At 44.5% G+C, this 18,654-nt stretch overlaps 1 protein-coding gene across 4 annotated transcripts in view; it reads left to right on the top strand.

Annotated features, from left to right (window-relative positions):
- RALY (RALY heterogeneous nuclear ribonucleoprotein) overlaps nucleotides 1-18,654 on the top strand; it is a 75,268-nt gene extending 56,614 nt beyond the window's left edge. For 2 of the 4 annotated variants that reach the window (XM_084775794.1, XM_084775797.1), the window contains 8 exons: nucleotides 8,946-9,210; nucleotides 11,654-11,726; nucleotides 11,926-11,973; nucleotides 13,864-14,030; nucleotides 15,755-15,868; nucleotides 16,034-16,281; nucleotides 17,588-17,636; nucleotides 18,295-18,654. In XM_084775794.1, the coding sequence (XP_084631920.1) occupies nucleotides 8,955-9,210; nucleotides 11,654-11,726; nucleotides 11,926-11,973; nucleotides 13,864-14,030; nucleotides 15,755-15,868; nucleotides 16,034-16,281; nucleotides 17,588-17,632 (951 nt within the window). In that variant the 5' untranslated portion in view covers nucleotides 8,946-8,954 and the 3' untranslated portion in view covers nucleotides 17,633-17,636; nucleotides 18,295-18,654. Of the gene's footprint in view, nucleotides 1-8,945; nucleotides 9,211-11,653; nucleotides 11,727-11,925; nucleotides 11,974-13,863; nucleotides 14,031-15,754; nucleotides 15,869-16,033; nucleotides 16,282-17,587; nucleotides 17,637-18,279 lie in introns of all 4 variants that reach the window. The other 2 variants (XM_084775795.1, XM_084775796.1) reach the window with 2 other exon arrangements.

The following is an 18,654-nucleotide window of genomic DNA, read 5'->3' as shown; positions in this document are numbered from 1 at the left end:
CTGTGATGGTTTAACAGGCATGGAGAGAAGACGCTGTAAGTACTTGGTACTAAGGCGGGGGATACCAGCATTAGCATACACTTCCTGCTCGACTCCTACTCTCAGGTTAAATGCACTGCACTGGAAGATGGCACAGGTAGAGACAGTCAGAACGGGACTGTGAGGCACCTGGAATGGATTGATCTGTTTTCATAGGGCACTGGGGTTATCGAGGTGTTGGTTTGTCACTATGACAGAATGCATGAATAAATCAGGTAAGGTAAGAGGATTTGTTTTGACATAGTTTCTGAGGTTTCAACCCATGTTTGTTTTTTGTTTCTGGGCATATGTTAAAGCAGAGTGTCATGAGAGAGGGCATGATAAAGCAGGATCATCTTAAGGCGCTGCCTCCCTACAGCCTGTTGAGCCATGAGCTCGCCAGTGGGTTAATCCTTGATAGACTGACTAACATCCTCACAGTCGAGTCATTAAAAATAGTGCTTCTAGCTGGGGAGTAAGACTTCATTCAGCACATGAACCCTTGGGGCTGTTGTATCTAAACCATAATTTCATTCATTCAGTCATTTATACTCATTGACTTACTCAGTCACTCACTTTCTCCTCTTCCTCCCTGCCTTGCATTTTCCTTCCTTCCTTCCTTCCTTCCTTCCTTCCTTCCTTCCTTCCTTCCTTCCTTCCTTCCTTCCTTCCCCTCTTTTTGTTTTGTTGTTGTTTTTCCAAAACAGAGATTCTCTGTGTATCCCTGGCTGTTCTAGAACTCACTCTGTAGACCAAGCTGGCCTCTGCATCTGCCTTCTGAGTTCTGGGATTAAAGGCGTGTGCTGCCACCACCACCAAGCAACATTCTGTTTCTTAATACCTACCAGCACCTGATACTAGACTGGCTAGTATTTATTTTTATTGTTTGTTTGTTTATTTGTTTAGTTAGTTAGCTAGTTATTTTGAGGCAGAATCTCACTATAGCCCTAAGTGTCCTGGAACTCACTGTATAGACTAGGTATCCTGGTTAGGATTCTCTAAAGGGACAGAATTTATAGAAAGAATCTCTATATAGAACGGATATTTATTAGAGTGGCTTACAGGCTGTTGTCCAGCTAACACAACAATGGCTGCCTGCAAACTGAAGTTGTAATAACCCAGTAGTTGTTCAGTCCACGATGCTGGATGTCTCAGCTGGTCCTAAGTATACCTGGGAATCCTCAAGAAGTAGGCGTTAGTGTCAGTGAGAATGGACTTGGTAGCAGAAGTAACAACAGCAGAGAGAGAGTGAGCTTCCTTTCATGTCCTTTATATCCGCTTCCAGCAGAAGGTGTGACCCAGATGAAAGGTGGGTCTCCCCACTTCAAAAGATCTGGAATAAAGGATTAAAGGGTATTTTCCCACCTCAGAAATTCAGATTACCACTTGGGAGGCAGAGGCAGGCAGATCTTTGTGAGTTCAAGGACAGCCAAGGCTACACAGAAAAACCTTGTCTTGGGAGAAAAATAAAAAAGAAAAGAAAAGAAAAGAAAGAAAAATTCAGATTAGAAGTGGATCTTCCCACTCCCTCACAGGAATGCCCAGCTGCTTTGGTTTTAGTTAAATCTAGATAGAGTCAAGTTGACAACCAAGAACAGCCACTACACTAGGCTTGCCTTGAACTCACAGAGATTTGCCTGCTGCCTCAATAGAGTGCTGACACTAAAGGTACGTATCACCATGCTTCATCTAGTAATTTTACATGAAATTTAAACATTTTATATGCATATAAAAGCTGGGTATGGTGGCATACACCTTTAATCACAGCACTCAGGAAGCAAGGGCTGGCAGATCTCTGTGACTTTGAGGCTAGCCTGGTCTACAAAGCCAGCCCAGGACAACCAGTGTTACACAGAGAAACCCTGTCTCGAAAAACTGGAGGGGGGGAGATATATTTATTTATATACAATTTATTTTTATTTTACATTTATTGGTATTTTATCTGCATGCCTCTCTGTCTGAGGGTGCTTGAAGGCCTGAACTGGAGTTACAGACAGGTGTGAACAGCCATGTGAGTGCTGGGAATTGAACCCTAGGAGAGTAGCCATTGTTCTTAACCACTCTCTCCTCAGCCCCTTGACTTAAATTTCTTTTAAAAAATACATTTGTTTGTTTGTTTGTGTGATCTGTGGGTGGGTGCACATGTGGGGGTCAGAGGATAGCATGCACAAAGCGGTTCTTCTCCTCTGCTGTGCATTTCCTATGGAGCTAACATACTCAGGTCTTCAGGCTGGTGGCAAGTGCTTTTGCTGGCTGGGCATTTCACTGGACCCCCTGGCTACTATCTCTGCTCATAGGAGGATAGCTTAATTCTGTTTGGCTGTTGAGGATTTTGAGGCCTAGTAAGTATGAGAGACATGGCCAAGATCATACATTGACAGAACTAGTTTTGGAACTCTACCCTACCTGACTTCAGAGTTGGTGCTGTTTTTGCTAGTTTGTCTTAGATTTGAGGAAAAACAAAACTATGTTATTCCCAGAAAGAAGGGTATTTTATTTTTTTAACTTTTATTTTTTGAGACAGGATCTCACTATGTAGCCCTGGTTGGCTTGGAACTCACTGTGTAGACCAGGCTAGCAGAGATACACCTGCTTCTGCCTCCCAAATGTCGGGTGAGCTTCTTGACAAACAAGTTGAACACTCTATTTTTCATAGCGAGATCAGCACAGGGACCACTCACAAATGGTTGTTGAATGTGAGGTATAGAAATTGGGCAGTATCTGGGCGGTGGTGGCGCATGCACACCTTTAATCCCAGCACTCAGGAGGAGGCAAAGGCAGGTGTATCTCTGAATTTGAGGCCAGCCTGCTCTACAAAGGGAGTCCAGGACAGCCAGGGCTATTACACAGAGGACTCTGTTCTCACGCCCCCCCCCCCCCCACACACACACAAAAGGAAATTGGGCAGTAAGAGAAACAGGTATAATCCATATTTTTTTTTTTTTTTTTTTTTTTTTTTTTTGGTTTTTCGAGACAGGGTTTCTCTATGTAGCCTTGGCCATCCTGGACTCACTTTGTAGACCAGGCTGGCCTCGAACTCACAGCGATCCGCCTGCCTCTGCCTCCCGAGTGCTGGGATTAAAGGCATGCGCCACCACGCCCGGCTAATCCATATTTTTTTTTTTTAATAGTTTGTCACAGATACAGTAGCACATTCACATTGATTAGCCTATTTGACCACTACACAGATGTAAAAAGATAATCAGGGAGATGGTTTCTGTTTTCAGAATAAGGGTATTATTGTTTGTAGAAATCACATGGGTTGTTCTAGGTCACATGAATCCAAGCCAAGGAGCCTTATGGGTCTGTAGCCAGTTAAGCTTATACTTCTGTGTTTGGCTAGCTGAGAGCTGAGGTTTCTCTTGGAAGTGGAAATTGTCAGTAGTGCTTGGGAAATTAGGCCTGTCTGGCCAGTAATGATCATTTGGGCAGTGTTAATGAGTGGGGGCCTGATGAGTTTAATGAGATTAATAGATGTTCTGTCATCCATGACTGCCTGATAATCAAGATCTCTGGGCTAAAGAGTCCTTGGACACTGATCCGTCTCATTGCTTGACTTTCTCCAGAGATGGTCCCATATAACCAACAACTGTTTACTACTTGCAATCCTAGGATTTTCTAAGGGCAAAGGGAAGAGAATAAAAATCCCAACAGAAATAACCCAACAGGACTAGCTAAAACTGGCTAAGCAGCATTGGCTCAAAAAGACTAAGAGTAGCAGCTCCTCCTTGGAGATGAATGTTTCCAAAGAACAGGTCAGTCCTGGGCAGGCTTAAAGACCAGACTTAACGTGTGACGCGGGGTGGGAAGCCTAACAAGGGAGCTGTGGCAGAGTGAGAGTCAGGTTAGAGCAGATGTGCTAGAGTATAGAATGCCAAGCCCTTTCACTAGCTGTCATACAACTTTGACAAATCTTAAAGCAGAAAACCCTTAAAAAAAATCTTTAAAAACAAAACAGAATATTATTTTAGTCCTTTCATGATTCTATGACAAAAATCAGTATTTTATAAACAAATTTATTTCTTCAAGTTCTAGAGTCTGAGAAGTATAAAATTAAGGTATCTGTGTGGTGTTCCTGTGGTTCCAGGACAAGCTGCCTTTTTATTTTATCCTACTGTTGTGGAAAGGGCAGGTTGTTCTCTGGAGCCTGTTTATATTAAAAAGGCACTAAAGCTCATTTATGTAGAGTTAGCTCTTATGACATAATCACCTTCTAAAGACTCCATTGCCTTCTGTCCTTAGATAACCCTGGTTCTATCTGAGTGGAGGAAAGTTGCTGTCAGCGATACAGATAACCATTGCTGGGGAAGTGCACGCTTGGCTCAGATGCTCTTGCTTACCAGGCAGCTAGGGATGGGCAGAAGGCCTGTTGATCACTGTCATACTAGGAATTAGATTTCAACATAGAGTTTGAGGGAAGAATGAGTGTGTAAGTGCAGAGCCACATATGTCCATCCACTAAGGTGCTGTGCAGACGGGGGAGGGACAGGGAGAGTGTGTGGGTTTGACTCAGATGAACACTCTTGCCTAGAACTATTTTGGTTTTGTTTTTCAAGACAGGGTTTCTCTGTGTAGCCCTGACTGTCCTGGACTCACTTTTGTAGACCAGGCTGGCCTCAAACTCACAGAGATCTGCCTGCCTCTGCCTCCTGAGTGCTGGGATTACAGGTGTGCGCCACTGTGCCTGGTTGCCTAGAAACTATTACTTGAGGAATTTCTGCACACCCACAGTCTAGCCCCCTGTAGATGCTGTTTATTTTCAGACAGACCTGAATTCTAGTTCTGGCTTTTCCTTATTAATTAACTGCTTACTTTGTCTCATCTTTCTCTTTAAAACATATCCTCATGGGCCATTGTGAAGAGGAAATGAGATATGTGAGGCCCTGGCTTTCAGAATCAGGCTTTTTTTACTGCAGTGGATTTGGGCAAGTTTCTCAGGTACCCAAAATTTGGGAGTTGGGGGTACCTTTTAGGGCTTTTGTACCTTTGCGAAGCTCTGGGTTGTGTTTGTGTTTGTCTCCTAAAACATAGCTTCTGTCTGAAATGTTTGAACTTGGGAAAATGGTTTGCTTTCGCCAACTTTCTGTTCTAACTTGAGGAAGCTGGCTCATCCCTTTGAGTTGTAATTGCATTTCAAAGCCTTTGTCCCTGGCGAGGTTTAATTAGTTTTAAGGCTCCAGTGTTTTTTGTTTATCCAGCAAGTGAACGTGCAGACATTGGCCCAGGAGGCAGCCCCTCTGGTTCCCCTCAGCACAGCAGTGTTTGTGACATGTGGTCTTTGTTTTCTGCTTGCTTCATGCTTTCCTGGATGTCCATCTCACCTGAAAGAGAAGTAGTATACAAAACCCTGGTCTTGTGGGTTAGGACAGCTCGTGCCGATTATGATCTTAGCACTTGGGAAGTGGGTTAGGGAGATGAATTTAAGGCTGCTTTGGGTTTATGAAGCTGTCTTTAAAGAGTGGGGTGAGGAGGGGAGTGAAAGGGGGAGAGAGAGGATATCGAAGCACAGCAAACAAGAACAACAACAAAACACACACAAACAAAACCCTAGCATTTAGAGCCAGAGGACACCCAAACTCTTGGGTGATGATCTTCCTGTGCTGTTTGAGCCATGCATCGTAGCCAGGCTTTGCTCCATTCTTTGCCTCGGCAAGGACATATCCGCAAAGTTCCTGCTAATGGGACATTACAGATACCTCTTCATGACACAAGTGATTGGTATATTATTCTGTCTCCCCGGTCCCACCATTCACGTCTCCTTAGTTTATTGTTAGCATAAAACCTTTGTAGCTGCCAGGACCTTGCTCTCAGTTATACAGTTTATAAGCAAGGTTTGGCTGGCAGTGGGGGAATAGGTTATCAAGTTAGGTAGTTTTTGCTGAAAAGGATAATGATATTTTAGAGTCTCCAGTCTGAGCTACATGGAAACCTTGAAAAATCCAGAAAGAGACAGAGGAGGCTTAGGACTTTAAGGTCATTTTTGGCTATATAGCAAGTTCAAGGCCAGCCTCAGCTACATGCTATTTTTGTCTTTAAATGGGAGAGCGGGATAAAGGGGGAAAACATAAAATAAGGGTGGTTATCAAGGAGGGGGGTAGGTTTGTGAAGGTAGTCATTTGGACCAGACTAGAACAGTGGGCCTGGAAGGTAGGCAGTGTGGTATACACCTCTGTGGTACCATTCAGGTGTTCTAGAACTCTCTAGACATGTGTCCTCTTGGTCTTAGAGAATCTACAGAATAACATACAGCCTTCATGGCAAAGCATCATTCAAGACTTAAAAATCAACTTGGAGGGAATAGATTGGGAGTTTGGGGTTTGGGTGCCAGCACATGGTCCACATAACAGCCACATGCATAGACCTTCTACGTCATCTCTCAAGGCAAGAACAGGGTAATATGGTTGACTCTCGATATCTAAGGCTGTGCATCAGTCTGCTCACTACTCATCTAAGATGGCCCTGCTAGTGGTGGTGTTAGTAAAATGGACACACACATACAGTTATACTAATTTGTGGTCTTTAAAGACTCCATGGTTTGAATGGTTCTTTTATCTGTGTCTCAAAGCTCAGGTAAGGAAAGATTGGCAGAGCCAAACCCGAAAAACTGTTGTGCAGCAAACCAGCGAATGCTTCCTATGCAGTTGTGTCAGAGGCTCCTAACAATCTGAGGGAATCCATAACTAGCCTGTCCCTATCAGATAAATTGCAGAGCCAGCAGCCTTTATATCTGAACTGTCATATCTCTCTCTTTCTCAGCCCACACCCTAGGCTGGTTAGCTCCCTCCTACCAATAAAGTGGCAGTTCTCTGGCCAAAACTTTATAGTTTTGAGCAGCATCGGTCATCTGATATCACATAGGTACCTTATAAAGATACTTTATATTTCTGAATGGACAAGGAATTAACCTTTGAATGACTCACCATCCAGGTAGGATTGTTGTAACTGAAAAATGAGGAGCTCTAAGCATTTCCTGTTGCTTATGAAGAGTCCATTGGGTGTGTCCATGGGTACTCGTGTGTGTGTGTGTGTGTGTGTGTGTGTGTGTGTGTGTGTGTGTGTGTGTGTGTGTGTGTGTGTCCGTGTCTTTAACTGCTTTATAAATATTGGTGTTTAGGGTGTAAAAGTAAAGTTAGAAACAAGAGCCTCTCTATCCCAAGGGGCTCACACCAGACTCTTCATTAGTAGCAACAAGATAAGCTCTGAGCCCCTTGCTCTGAAGTATACATACTGACTCCTGTCAATCCATTGAGTTTATTGCAAACTTGGGTCTGGGAGCAGTTTCTTTCCCTAATTATATGCCATAGTCCAGCCTGTGGTTTATTTGTAAACAGTGCCACCAGCTGGTCAGAACCAGCCAACGTCAAGGCAGGGAGTCTGAGGACTAGCATACAGAGGAGCTGTTAAAGTGGGAACTCTTACCTGTCAACACAAAAAGGTAATAGAGTTCTTTGCTTGCATTTTTACCTAATTCTATAAAAATAAGCCCCTATGCCCCTCCCTCATATTAGGTATCAAAAACAGGCAGGCTGATGAAGATTTTTAATACACTTTGCTTGGAGGCTGTTTAGTGCCTTCCCTTCTGACACTGCCCTAAGAGTAAACAGAATACAGGGCCAGGACATGCAAATGCCAAGACCAAACTGCAAACCTCTCCTGCTGGCATTAACACCCTTGTCCCTTTCTCTTGGGCCTTATGCCAGGGTGCAACCACTATGTGGAGGAGCCCTGTGGGGTAAAATAGATTCATTGCCAGAGTGTAGAGAATGAGGAATAGTTGCAAGGTAGGTAGGTCAGTGAACCTGAGTTTGATCATCAGATTTTGTTTTGTTTTTGTTTTTTTAAAGGCAAGGCCTTTCTGTCTGGCCTGAAACTATGTAGACCTCACATGCCTCCTGAGTTCTGGGATCAAAAGCAGGCTTCATTGTGGCCAACAGGACATACATTTGAAAAAGTTAGGTATAAGGGTATAAGGCATGCACTATAATCCCAGTGCTGGAGGAGGCAGTTAGGCTTGCTAGCCAACCAGGTTGACCTATTCAGGGAAGTTAAAGACAGTGAAAAATAGTCTTACAAGAAAACAACAAACTACTAAACTACTAAAAACTGTTCTCATGCAAATGTTACTGTAACTATTTAATTGGCTTTACCTCTAGGAAGCAGAGTGATGAAGTTGACAGAAGTGGACTTTAACGTGTTTAAATGCCTCTTATTAGAAAGCTAATAATCTTACCAGAAAAAAAATTTTTTTTTTTTTTAAAAATCAGAGTCTCAGCTTCTGGTAAACAATATTCAACCGTGAGTTCTTAGTTTCATTCAGTATTGTATGCTACCCCTAGCCTGCAGCGGGTACCTGGTAAGGCCTATGTAAGCAAACCTCTCGCAGAGTGGCTGCCACAGTAAAGACCTTTCTGGCTTATGTTAGTAAAGATGAGACACATCTATATCAGACTGAGCAATTTTCATAATAGGGGACGACTCTCTAGCAAGCATCTCTTGAAATTACCATGTGTCCTTTTTGCTATGATTCTATATAGAAAGAACAAAAAGAAAAGCTGTAGAGAGTTATTAAATTTGGTTTTTTAGGTGGGATAACACTGAAATAAGTATATTAAAAGTTGTTAAAAAGACTTGGAGTCAAGCAGACTGTTGCCTCCAGCCTCACTAGCACTGTGCCCTTCCAGTGTTGACTTTGCCATGTACAGAGTGCCAGTGAGGGGACACCGTGACCTACCTAGCGTGAGATTAGCAGCCACTAAGCAGCAACTCTTGATAATGTAACAGGAAAACGGAGACATAGGAAAAGGGAGGATGGATACCATAGGGATGAGGATGTGCAGAGAGGTAAGGAGCAATCCAGGTTAGTCACGATATGGGCCATGAGCATTTCCTGAGGCTAACCCAGTCTCACACTGACATCCCCTTTCCAGGTGAACACCATGTCCTTGAAGATCCAAACCAGCAATGTAACCAACAAGAACGACCCCAAGTCCATCAACTCTCGGGTCTTCATTGGAAACCTGAACACAGCTGTGGTAAAGAAGTCAGATGTGGAGACCATCTTTTCCAAGTATGGCCGTGTGGCTGGCTGTTCCGTGCACAAAGGCTATGCCTTCGTCCAGTACGCCAATGAGCGCCATGCCCGGGCAGCTGTGTTAGGGGAGAATGGGCGAGTACTGGCTGGACAGACCCTGGGTAAGCTAAACCTCCTGCTGTCCTCTGAATAGCTCCTGTCCAAGATTTTATAATTTAAAAACAGATAGAAACCATATTTGAAATATAAATTAAATAATTCTTAAATGAGTGCCTTTAGAGGATTGTTAAGACGCTCCTTTTCAGGCTGGGCGTGGTGGTGCACTTGGGAGGCAGAGGCAGGCAGATCGCTGTGAGTTCGCGGCCAGCCTGGTCTACAAAGCGAGACTAGGACAACCAAGGCTACACAGAGAGACCCTGTCTCAAAAACGTTTTCTCTGTCCTTGCTTTCTCAATGCTTGTGTGTGTGTGTTGCCTTCCTTTTTACAAGTTTATTTATGTATTCACTTTACATCCCAGTCATAGCCTCCTCTCTTCTCTTCTCCAGGTCCTACCCTCCCCTCAGTGCCTCTTTAAAAAAAAATTGTTTGTATTTCTGGGCAAGATAGCCTATACCTTTAATCCCAGCATTTGGGAGACAGGTAGGTGGTGTGTGCCACCAGGCCCGGCTGTTCTTTTCACTTTTATTCAGGTTCAAGAATCAGGTCATCAGGCTTACTAGGCAAACCACTTTTCCCACTGGCCTTCATGGGTCCCTTTTTCTAACTTAGATTTTATTTCAATACAATATATTTTGAATATATTTCCCTTCCCCAACTCCTCCCAGATCTTACCCACTCATCCAACTTTTTTTTCCTCCTGTCTCTCAAAAAAGAAGGAAATGAATAAAAACAAGAACAAACAAAGAAACAAACAAAAACCAGAGAATAAGCAAACAAATAAAAAAAAATCGTGGTGGCTGGAGAGATGACTCAGTGGTTAAGGGCATTGCTCCTCCAGAGATCCTGAGTCCCAGCAATGGTGGCTCACAACCATCTATAATGTGATCTGATGCCCTCTTCTGGCCTGCAGGTGTACATGCAGGCAGAATACTGTATATGGAATAATAAATAAATAAATAAATCTTTTTTTTTTAAAATCATGGATTTAGTTTTTTTTTTAATTTTTAAAGATTTATTTATTCATTATTATGTATACAGTGCTCTGCCTGCATGTACACCTATAGGCCAGAAGAGGGGCATCAGATCACATTATAGATGGTTGTTAGCCACCATGTGGTTGCTAGGAATTGAACTCAGGACCTCTGGAAGAGCAGGTGGTGCTCTTAACCATTGAGCCATCTCTCCAGCCCTCCATGGATTTAGTTTTATTTTGGCAAATTGCTCCTGACCATGGGCTTGCCCTTGTATGTAGTTGATAAACCCACTGACACTGCATTGGAGAAAACTGATTTTTTCCTTTCCTCAGCAGATATCAATTGCAAATAGCTTCTTGGTTAGAGGTAGGACCCTTAATCCACTTGAACCTGTGCAGGTCTTGTGTGTGCTGCCACAGTCTCTGTGAGTTTATATGTGCATTGGTCCTCTTGTAGCTGGAGGACACTGTTTCTTCAGCTCTTAACAATCTTTCCTGCCTCTCTTTTGCATAAGATCCTTGTGCCTTGAGGGGAATGGTTTGATGAAGACTTGCCATTTAGATCTGAGTGCTGCAAAGTCTCACATTGTCCAGTTGTGAGTCTCTGAGTTAATTCCTGTCTATTGCAAGAACAAGCTTCTCAGATGTGGGCCGAGCAGTGCACTCACTGATCTTCCCTCATAGGCTCTTAATAACAAGCTTTTTTGTTCCAGTTAAAATCTAGGTTCTACATAGAAAGGGAACAAAATGGACTAGTGTAGCCTGTTATTTCAGTCTGCAGAAGACATGGGCTAGAACCCTTTCTGAAAGCCGTGAGGTGCTATGAACATAAGAACTAAGGGGAAGACGTGTGCTAACTGTTGGTGTCGGCAGAGTTCTGTGTTTCTGTGTGCATGCTCCCAAGCTTTGTATGTGTTTTAGAAGGGATATCTACATGTATGTATTAGTGACTGAGGTGTGCAAATGTGATTGAATGTATAGAGAACATGTGAGCACATACCTTTCGTATGTTTCAGTTTAATGTGATGGGAATATTAGTGTGGATGCAGATGTGCTTTTTTTTTAAACTAAATATTTCTTGCTAGGCATAGAAATGTTTAGTGTAACACCCAGGAGTATGCATTACCTTCTTTGTTTATAGGTAGTCTGACTGTATTTGAATGTAGGTATTATCTATTTATATGGCTTTCTTACCTGATACGTATATATGAGTGTGTGTATGTATTCATATGTACTTAGTTGAAAATGTGTATCTATGTCATATGGTATGTGAAGACTTAACGTATGTGTTAATGTATAGTGAATATACACCCAGGCATATCTATTTGGTGTCTGGGTATTTTTCTGATGTTTGAAGACTTTAGCACACAATTCCATGTGTGCACTGTGTAAATATGTGGAGGCACAATGGTGATGTGCGAGAATCCTCTGCCATGTCAGCATTCCAACTCTGCTTCTTTCCTCCACACAGACATAAACATGGCTGGAGAGCCCAAGCCTAATAGACCCAAGGGGCTAAAGAGAGCAGCCACTGCCATATACAGGTGGGGCTCTATGGTTTTTGTTTGTTTGTTTTTTTTTGTTGTTGTTGTTGTTTTGGTATGAGTGGGCTGGGTCCCTCTTTTCACAGAGGGAGTAAATGTATATAGTGACAGTGTGCTGAGCTTAGACCTTAGGAAGACATTTGGAGATGAGGACCTGTGGAGAAGTGGGCTGAGTGGCCATCTCCCTTTGTTTTCCCAGTGGCTACAGCTTTGACTATGATTACTACCAAGACTACTTCTATGCCAGGTGAGCAGGGAAGGGGCATGTTCAGGTATTAAGCAGCCAACCTGGAAGGGTCTTGAGAGATTGCTGGTAAAGCTCACAGAGGCCCCCAGCTGGGAACTGAAGCACAGGGGTGTGAATGGGTCTTCGCTTCAAGGTGGTTCTCAAGTCAGTGACAGAGCTAGGATTGGGGTCTGATTCGTTAATTGCTCAGGCTGGAGCTCTGACATCACACTCTCATGCTCTGACTGCCTTGCCCCTTTCTAGTCCTGTTGTGTAGGGTATGTACAGCTAAGGGGTGACTACACCAGGCAGCTGGAGTGTAAAACCAGGAACAGTGCCTTCACATGTAGTTCTTGAGCCCTTAACTCTGTAAGCTGTTCACCCAGCCAGAAAGGAAGCCTGCAGATAGTTCAGTCTGACCCTTATGATTAAGCGGTCATGAGTTATTTGGAGATGTGAATTAGTCCCTGATGGGTTATCATGTATTTTCTCTCCTCAGTCCTACCTACTTCAGCCTTGAGGCTGTGGTCTCCTATCCAGTGGCCTCAGCCACTTTTTGTTAACAGTTGTCAACTGCGTCCTCCTCCTCCATCTGCTTGTTGAGTGCAGGGATTACTAGACTGACCACAGTACCAGTTCCTGGCCACGTGCTTGACTAGGAATTGTCATACAGATTGAGTCAGAACCTCTCCTTCTCCCTCAGACACTCAGAGAAAACAACCCTTTTGAACCATTTTCTCTGCTTGAGTGTTTTCAGAAATTCATGTGGTACAGTGGAAAGTGCCAGAACCCGGAAGTCAGGAAACTTGGATGCTAATCTGAGCTCTGCCACTGAATAGATTATCTGGCATTTGGCAAATTCTTGTACTACTAGTCAGTGAGATGGGCTTACACCAAATGATCTTTCAGGGGTCCTGGATGTCTTGAGATTTTGTGACTCAGTGATTTCTGACCAAGGCCAGAGCCATCACCTCCCCCTTGTGGGTCAGGTCAGATGCAGGATCTGGGATTGGATTCATTCCCGGAGAGTGATTGGCAGCTGCAGGACTCTTTGAACAAGAGCACTTACCCCACCCCCCACACACAATGGGATCTTGAGTCTCCTAGTGATGGCAGGTACCATGACCCATCCAGAAAGTAGTTCCAGAGTATATGTGCCTGACCAGGACTGTGGTTCCCTTCAGAATCATGGTGATAACAGATTTGGTGAGATAGTTCCCTGCCTTCAGAGTTTGTTTTGAATTCAGGAAAAGAAGCCCTTATGGAGAGCGCCAGGTTATGACATTAGAGTATTAGTACACAGTCTGGGAGCTTTGGGTCTCATTTACCTGCCCACCCTTGAAATGCTGTGGAGTTCTTGGCCTTCTCTGAAGAAAAAAGGTCTTAGCATCAAGGGCCATGGGTTCCTTGTGTCAGTTCCCTGGTATCCTGGGTATCGCTTGTCATACCTTCTCAAGTGTTTGTAACCAGGTTCTTAGGTTCTACCAGTGAGTTTGCTCAATATGTAGATGGGAAAACCAAGGTCCAAGTGTTGGCCACCTATTTTCAGTTCTGTGATCAGGTGGAGATTTATGCTGCTTTGAGATTTACAAACTGACCAAGAGTTGGGGTGGCAGTTACCTGAGTGCAACGCAGGCCTCGGTGTCAGTAACCTCATGAAAGGTTCCCTTCTGAGAGTGGGCTGTTTGTTCCTGAACTGCTTCTCCTGGCCTGGCTGTGAGTAAGATGGAACTAGTAAGGATTTCATCAGCCTTTGGGATCTAGAAAGCCCTTTTCACAACCATGGCTTGTTGAAGGCAGATCCTTCCTTCCTTCCTGGCCCTTTACAGGCTACACAGGTAAAGTTAGTGTTGTAGTGCCTCCTGGTGGTCACAGGCCACGCTGCAGCCTCTGGTCTATTTACCTTCACAGGCTGTTTGATTATCGAGGCCGCCTTTCTCCAGTGCCTGTGCCCAGGGCAGTTCCCGTGAAGCGACCCCGCGTCACTGTCCCTTTGGTTCGCCGTGTCAAAACTACAATACCTGTCAAGCTCTTTGCTCGTTCCACAGCCATCACTACAGGCTCAACCAAAATCAAATGTGAGTGGCATCTATTTTTTTATTTTTATCTTATTTTGAAACAGGGTCTCACTGTACATATCTGGCTGGCCTGGAACTCACTGTGTAAACCAGACCAACCTAAAACTTTAGAGATTCTTCTGCCTTTGCCTCCTGAGTTCTGGAATTAAAGATGTGCATCGCCATGTCTTGGTGACATATTTTAATCTTTCTAGATCAGTGGTTTTCAACCTCTGGGTTGTTGACCCCCTTGGGGGTTGCATATCAGATGTCCTGTATATCAGATGTTTACATTACAGTCATAACAGCAGCAAAAGTACAGTAGCTATGAGGTAATTTTATGGTTGGAGGTCACCACAACATGAGGAACTTTAAGGATTCACAACATTAGGAAAGTTGAGAAAACCACTATTCTAGATGATCTTTTTGTTTTGAATCATCACTAAAATAATATCTTTTGGGGGGGTGGTTGAGACAAGGTTTCTTTGTGTTAGCCTTGGCGGTCCTGGAGTCACTTTGTAGACCAGGCTGGCCTCCGAACTCACAGCAATCTGCCTGCCTCTGCCTCCCAAGTGCTGGGATTATAGGCGTGCGCCACCACGCCCGGCTTATAATTTTAATCTTTTATTTTATGTGCATGGTGTTTTGCCTGCATGATTAATATGCAGTGCCCGTGGAGGCCAGAAGCAGGTGACAAATCCCCTGGGACTGGAGTTACAGACAGGTCTTCTGCAAGGGCAACTAGTGCTCTTCAGCCACTGAACATCTCTCCAGCCCCCAGACTCGTATTTTCTCTTAGCTTTTTGTTTTTGGTATTTCGAGACAGAGTTTTTCTGTGTAGCCTTGGCTGACCTAGACTTATTTTATAGACCAGGCTGGCCTTGAACTCACATCGATCTACCTGCCTCTGCCTCCCAACTGCTGGGATTAAAGGTGTGTACTGTCACACCTGGCTTCTCTTAGTTTTTTGAGATGGGATTTCTCTGTATAGCCCTGTCTGGAACTCACTCTGGCCTTATACTCACAAGAGATCCACCTGCCTCTGCCTCCCAAGTACTAGGATTAAAGGCGTGCCACCACCGCCCAGCAAATCATACTTACCTAACACTGAAAATTAAGGAACAAATCTATAGTTGATGTTACTCTTACACAGTCAAGTGCTTCAGGGGTAAAAAAGTCCAGTGCTATGGTGTGACACCCACTGAGAAAATAGTAGTGGTTTTTTCTCTAGTAAGGATAAGGACAGGTTTTTTCTGTTCTCTGTGTGTTTCAGTCAGGCACCCAGGAAATCTAATGGCAAAAGACCCTTTTGTACCTTGAAAATAGACCCCATCCTGTCTGTAACACAGCTAAGACACATGGCATTGCTGAGGTGTTCACAGGAATGTCTACCTTGTTTTTCTTTAATTTTGCTTCTTTTGAGACAGGATCTCATGACTTAATCTAGGTTAGCCTTGAACAATCCTCCTGTCTTAGCCTCCCAAATACTGTGATTACAGATGAGTAGCACACATGGCCCAGATGGACATTCCTGTTCGCCTGCAGTCTCTATAGGGTCAAAAGGTCTCAAACGGCTAGGTTCATATCTGTGGGCGTGGCACCCTAAGGATGGGTTCTGGGTTCTCTGAAGAAGAGACCTTTCACTAGGCAGGAAAAGAATTGCCTCTCTAGTTGACATAAGGAGGCTAGAGTTTTGTTTGCATCATGCATCTAAATGATAACCCTGTCTTCCTCTCCACTCCCAGTGAAGAGCAGTGAGCTACAGACCATCAAAACAGAGCTGACACAGATCAAGTCCAACATCGATGCCCTGTTGGGTCGCTTGGAACAGATTGCTGAGGAGCAAAAGGCCAACCCAGGTCAGCTCTGAGAGTAGCTCTTGGGAAGACACTGCCCAAGGGGTAGGGTCCTGGAGATCCAGTGTGTTGGGACTTGCTGATAGTGGCCAGCTTTCACTAAGATGTGCTGAGTAGCAGCTGCTCTAGCTGAATTCTGGTCCTTTCCCCACTTCTTTATCCTTCAAGATGGCAAGAAGAAGGGTGACAGCAGCAGTAGTGGAGGAGGGGGCAGCAGTGGCGGCGGCAGCAGTGGCGGCAGTGGCAGTGTTGGTGGTGTCGGCGGCAGTGGCGGTGGCAGTGGGAGCAGCAGCAGCGGCCGGCCACTGGCTCCCCAAGAAGATACAGCTTCTGAGGCAGGCACACCCCAAGGAGAAGTCCAAACTCGAGATGATGGTGATGAGGAGGGACTGCTAACACATAGTGAGGAGGAGCTGGTAAGGGCCGGCTAGGTGTGTGATGTGGGCTGTCAGAAGGGTCACAGACTGGAAGAACCAGCACTGGCTGTTCCCCTGAGCTCCTTCCTTCCTGCTTTTCAGAGCTTCAGTACTATGAGAAATAGGGAAGAATGAGCCATGTGTAGTTCACTATTTGAGTTGTTAGTCAGAAGTCCCACTGAAGACTGGGCAGACCTCAGCAAAGCCCAGGGTCATCTGTCTTCTATTCTAGGGGTATTGCAAAAGAAAAATTGGGCCTAAGAGGTACACAAGACACAGCCTGTCAGGGAGGGTTGGGGGTTGACAAGGGAAGTCACGGGAAGATGGGAATTTTAATTCCACATGAAATTTTCTAAAAGCTATTGCCTTTCAAGCTTCTAGCTGCTGTCTTTTTTTTTTTTTAATTAAACATTTTTTATTTTTTACATATACACTTATATTATTACACATATATACAATAGACTACCTATAGCTGGCTGTCTCTTAAAGAAGCAAACTACTATTTATACTGGAAGTATTCCAGGTAAGGTTGGGAGCCATGACAAGGGTCCTAAATTGAGCAAAAGGGTCTGATTCTTCCATCAGCAAGACACTTGCTACAATGTAGTCACGCTTGTTTAGCACAGTGGCTGCTTGTTTAGGGAAAGACTGTCAGACTTTGTAACTTAAAACCTTAACAGTAGTCTTGGGTCTTGGACTACACATTAGAATGGCCATATTTACCCTGGGAAGAAGCTGAAGCCCAGTTACCAGATAACCTTGCTCAGGACCTTACAGCAAGTGAAAGCAAAGCCTACCTTGAAGTCTAAAACTTGACTGGGTCTAGAGCCTTTCTCTTTAATCACTGCTGGGCTCCAGCATAAGCATAGACTTTGGCTGTGATAGGCATAAATTCTATTTATGCCCAGCTTGCTTATATTTTCTTCCTTTAAAACCTAGCTATGTGTTTATCTTATTCTCTTAGGCATGGTGAAGAAGTCTAAAAAGTACCCCAAAGTTGAGCAGCCCACTGATCCATGACTTTGAGCTTACTGTAGTTCATGGTCTTTCCACGCATAGAAATGTGTCCCTCTTAACACCAGCAAATCCCATGACTGGTTCCCTCCCCTTCTCCTGTGGGAACTTCAGATGACCCTCTGAGGATCCTAAGCCAGTTTCTTTATATGTTCTGATCTCCTTTAGTTGGACCTCCTTTCTAACTGCCCTTCAGGGAATGCTCTGAGCTACAGGACCTTTCTGAACAGGTGGCTCAGGACAGCACCTGGGACCTGTTGTGAGTGATGTGTGCTTGTCTTCTTCCCCTCAGGAGCATAGCCAGGACACAGATGCAGAAGATGGGGCCTTGCAGTAAGCAGGTATGGAGTGGGAAAGTGGATAAGGAAAGACAGGAAAGCAATGAAGACTTCTTCCCTGACATAGGTTTAGAGGTCCCTGCTATGCTAAGGCTGAAGGTCCTTACATGCAACCTTACTCCTGTGCAGATAAAGGACACCTAGAAAGGGTTCCTGTGAGCAGTATGACTATAGAGAAAAACTGGGCTGGGGACTGTAGAAGAAACGCTATGCAGTGTAGTCTGTCTGTTATTAAGGGAGAAGCAGTGCCAGCTTTTATTGGAGCACAGCATTGTGACAGCCTTCAGGGTGCAGTAAAGACAAGAGCTGCCTTTTCTGTAGCCTAGAGAAGGGGAAAGGTGTCATTCATCTTCAGAGGGGTAACTAGGAAGTGCCTCACGGGCTGCAGGATGAGGATTGTGTGTACGTAACAGAAGAGCAAATGCAGACAATAAAGAGTAGAAGGAAATACCATATCCCATGAAATTCCAAGATAGTAAGTGGAACTTAAGTAACTTACATGAAGCCCCAAAGCCTCCACCCTGGCCACTGCCAGTTATCCTGTCCTGCTCTATCCTAAAGGTTGACAGAGTGATGCCTCAATAGATCATGCATTTGTAATATAGTATCTCTACTTGTAAGAGCTTCCAGATAAGTTTCAGCCTAGTTTCTTCTTTTTCAGCTTGACAGGAGCAATGGCCACCAGCAGCGGGGCATCACTGTCTCAGGCCTCAAGCCAGGCACCCATCTCTGGATGCCAGTCTGTAGTGGGTATCAGAGGAAAGCTGGCAGCAGGCACTCCTCTCCCCGTGCATCCCAGCCAGTGAGTGCTGCATCCTTTAAAGTGGAGTTACTGGCCTACCCTTACCCCATGCACTCTTCCTGTCTGCACTGCCTGGGCCAAGGGGCAGAATACACTCTGCCCTTCACTCTGCCCAGGACATTCCCAGGCTTGGGGTTTTTCTATAGGTTTGAAAGTGGGGGTGGGGGTGGGGGTTGAGAGGGAAAGGGAACCTGACAATAAAGAGATTGGATCCAAGTA

This window comes from Acomys minous (assembly GCF_964271855.1).
Source record: "Acomys minous genome assembly, chromosome: 3".
Classification (NCBI taxonomy): Eukaryota; Metazoa; Chordata; class Mammalia; order Rodentia; family Muridae; genus Acomys; species Acomys minous.
Note: the sequence above shows the minus strand (reverse complement) of the source record. Positions and strands in the feature narration are given on the sequence as shown.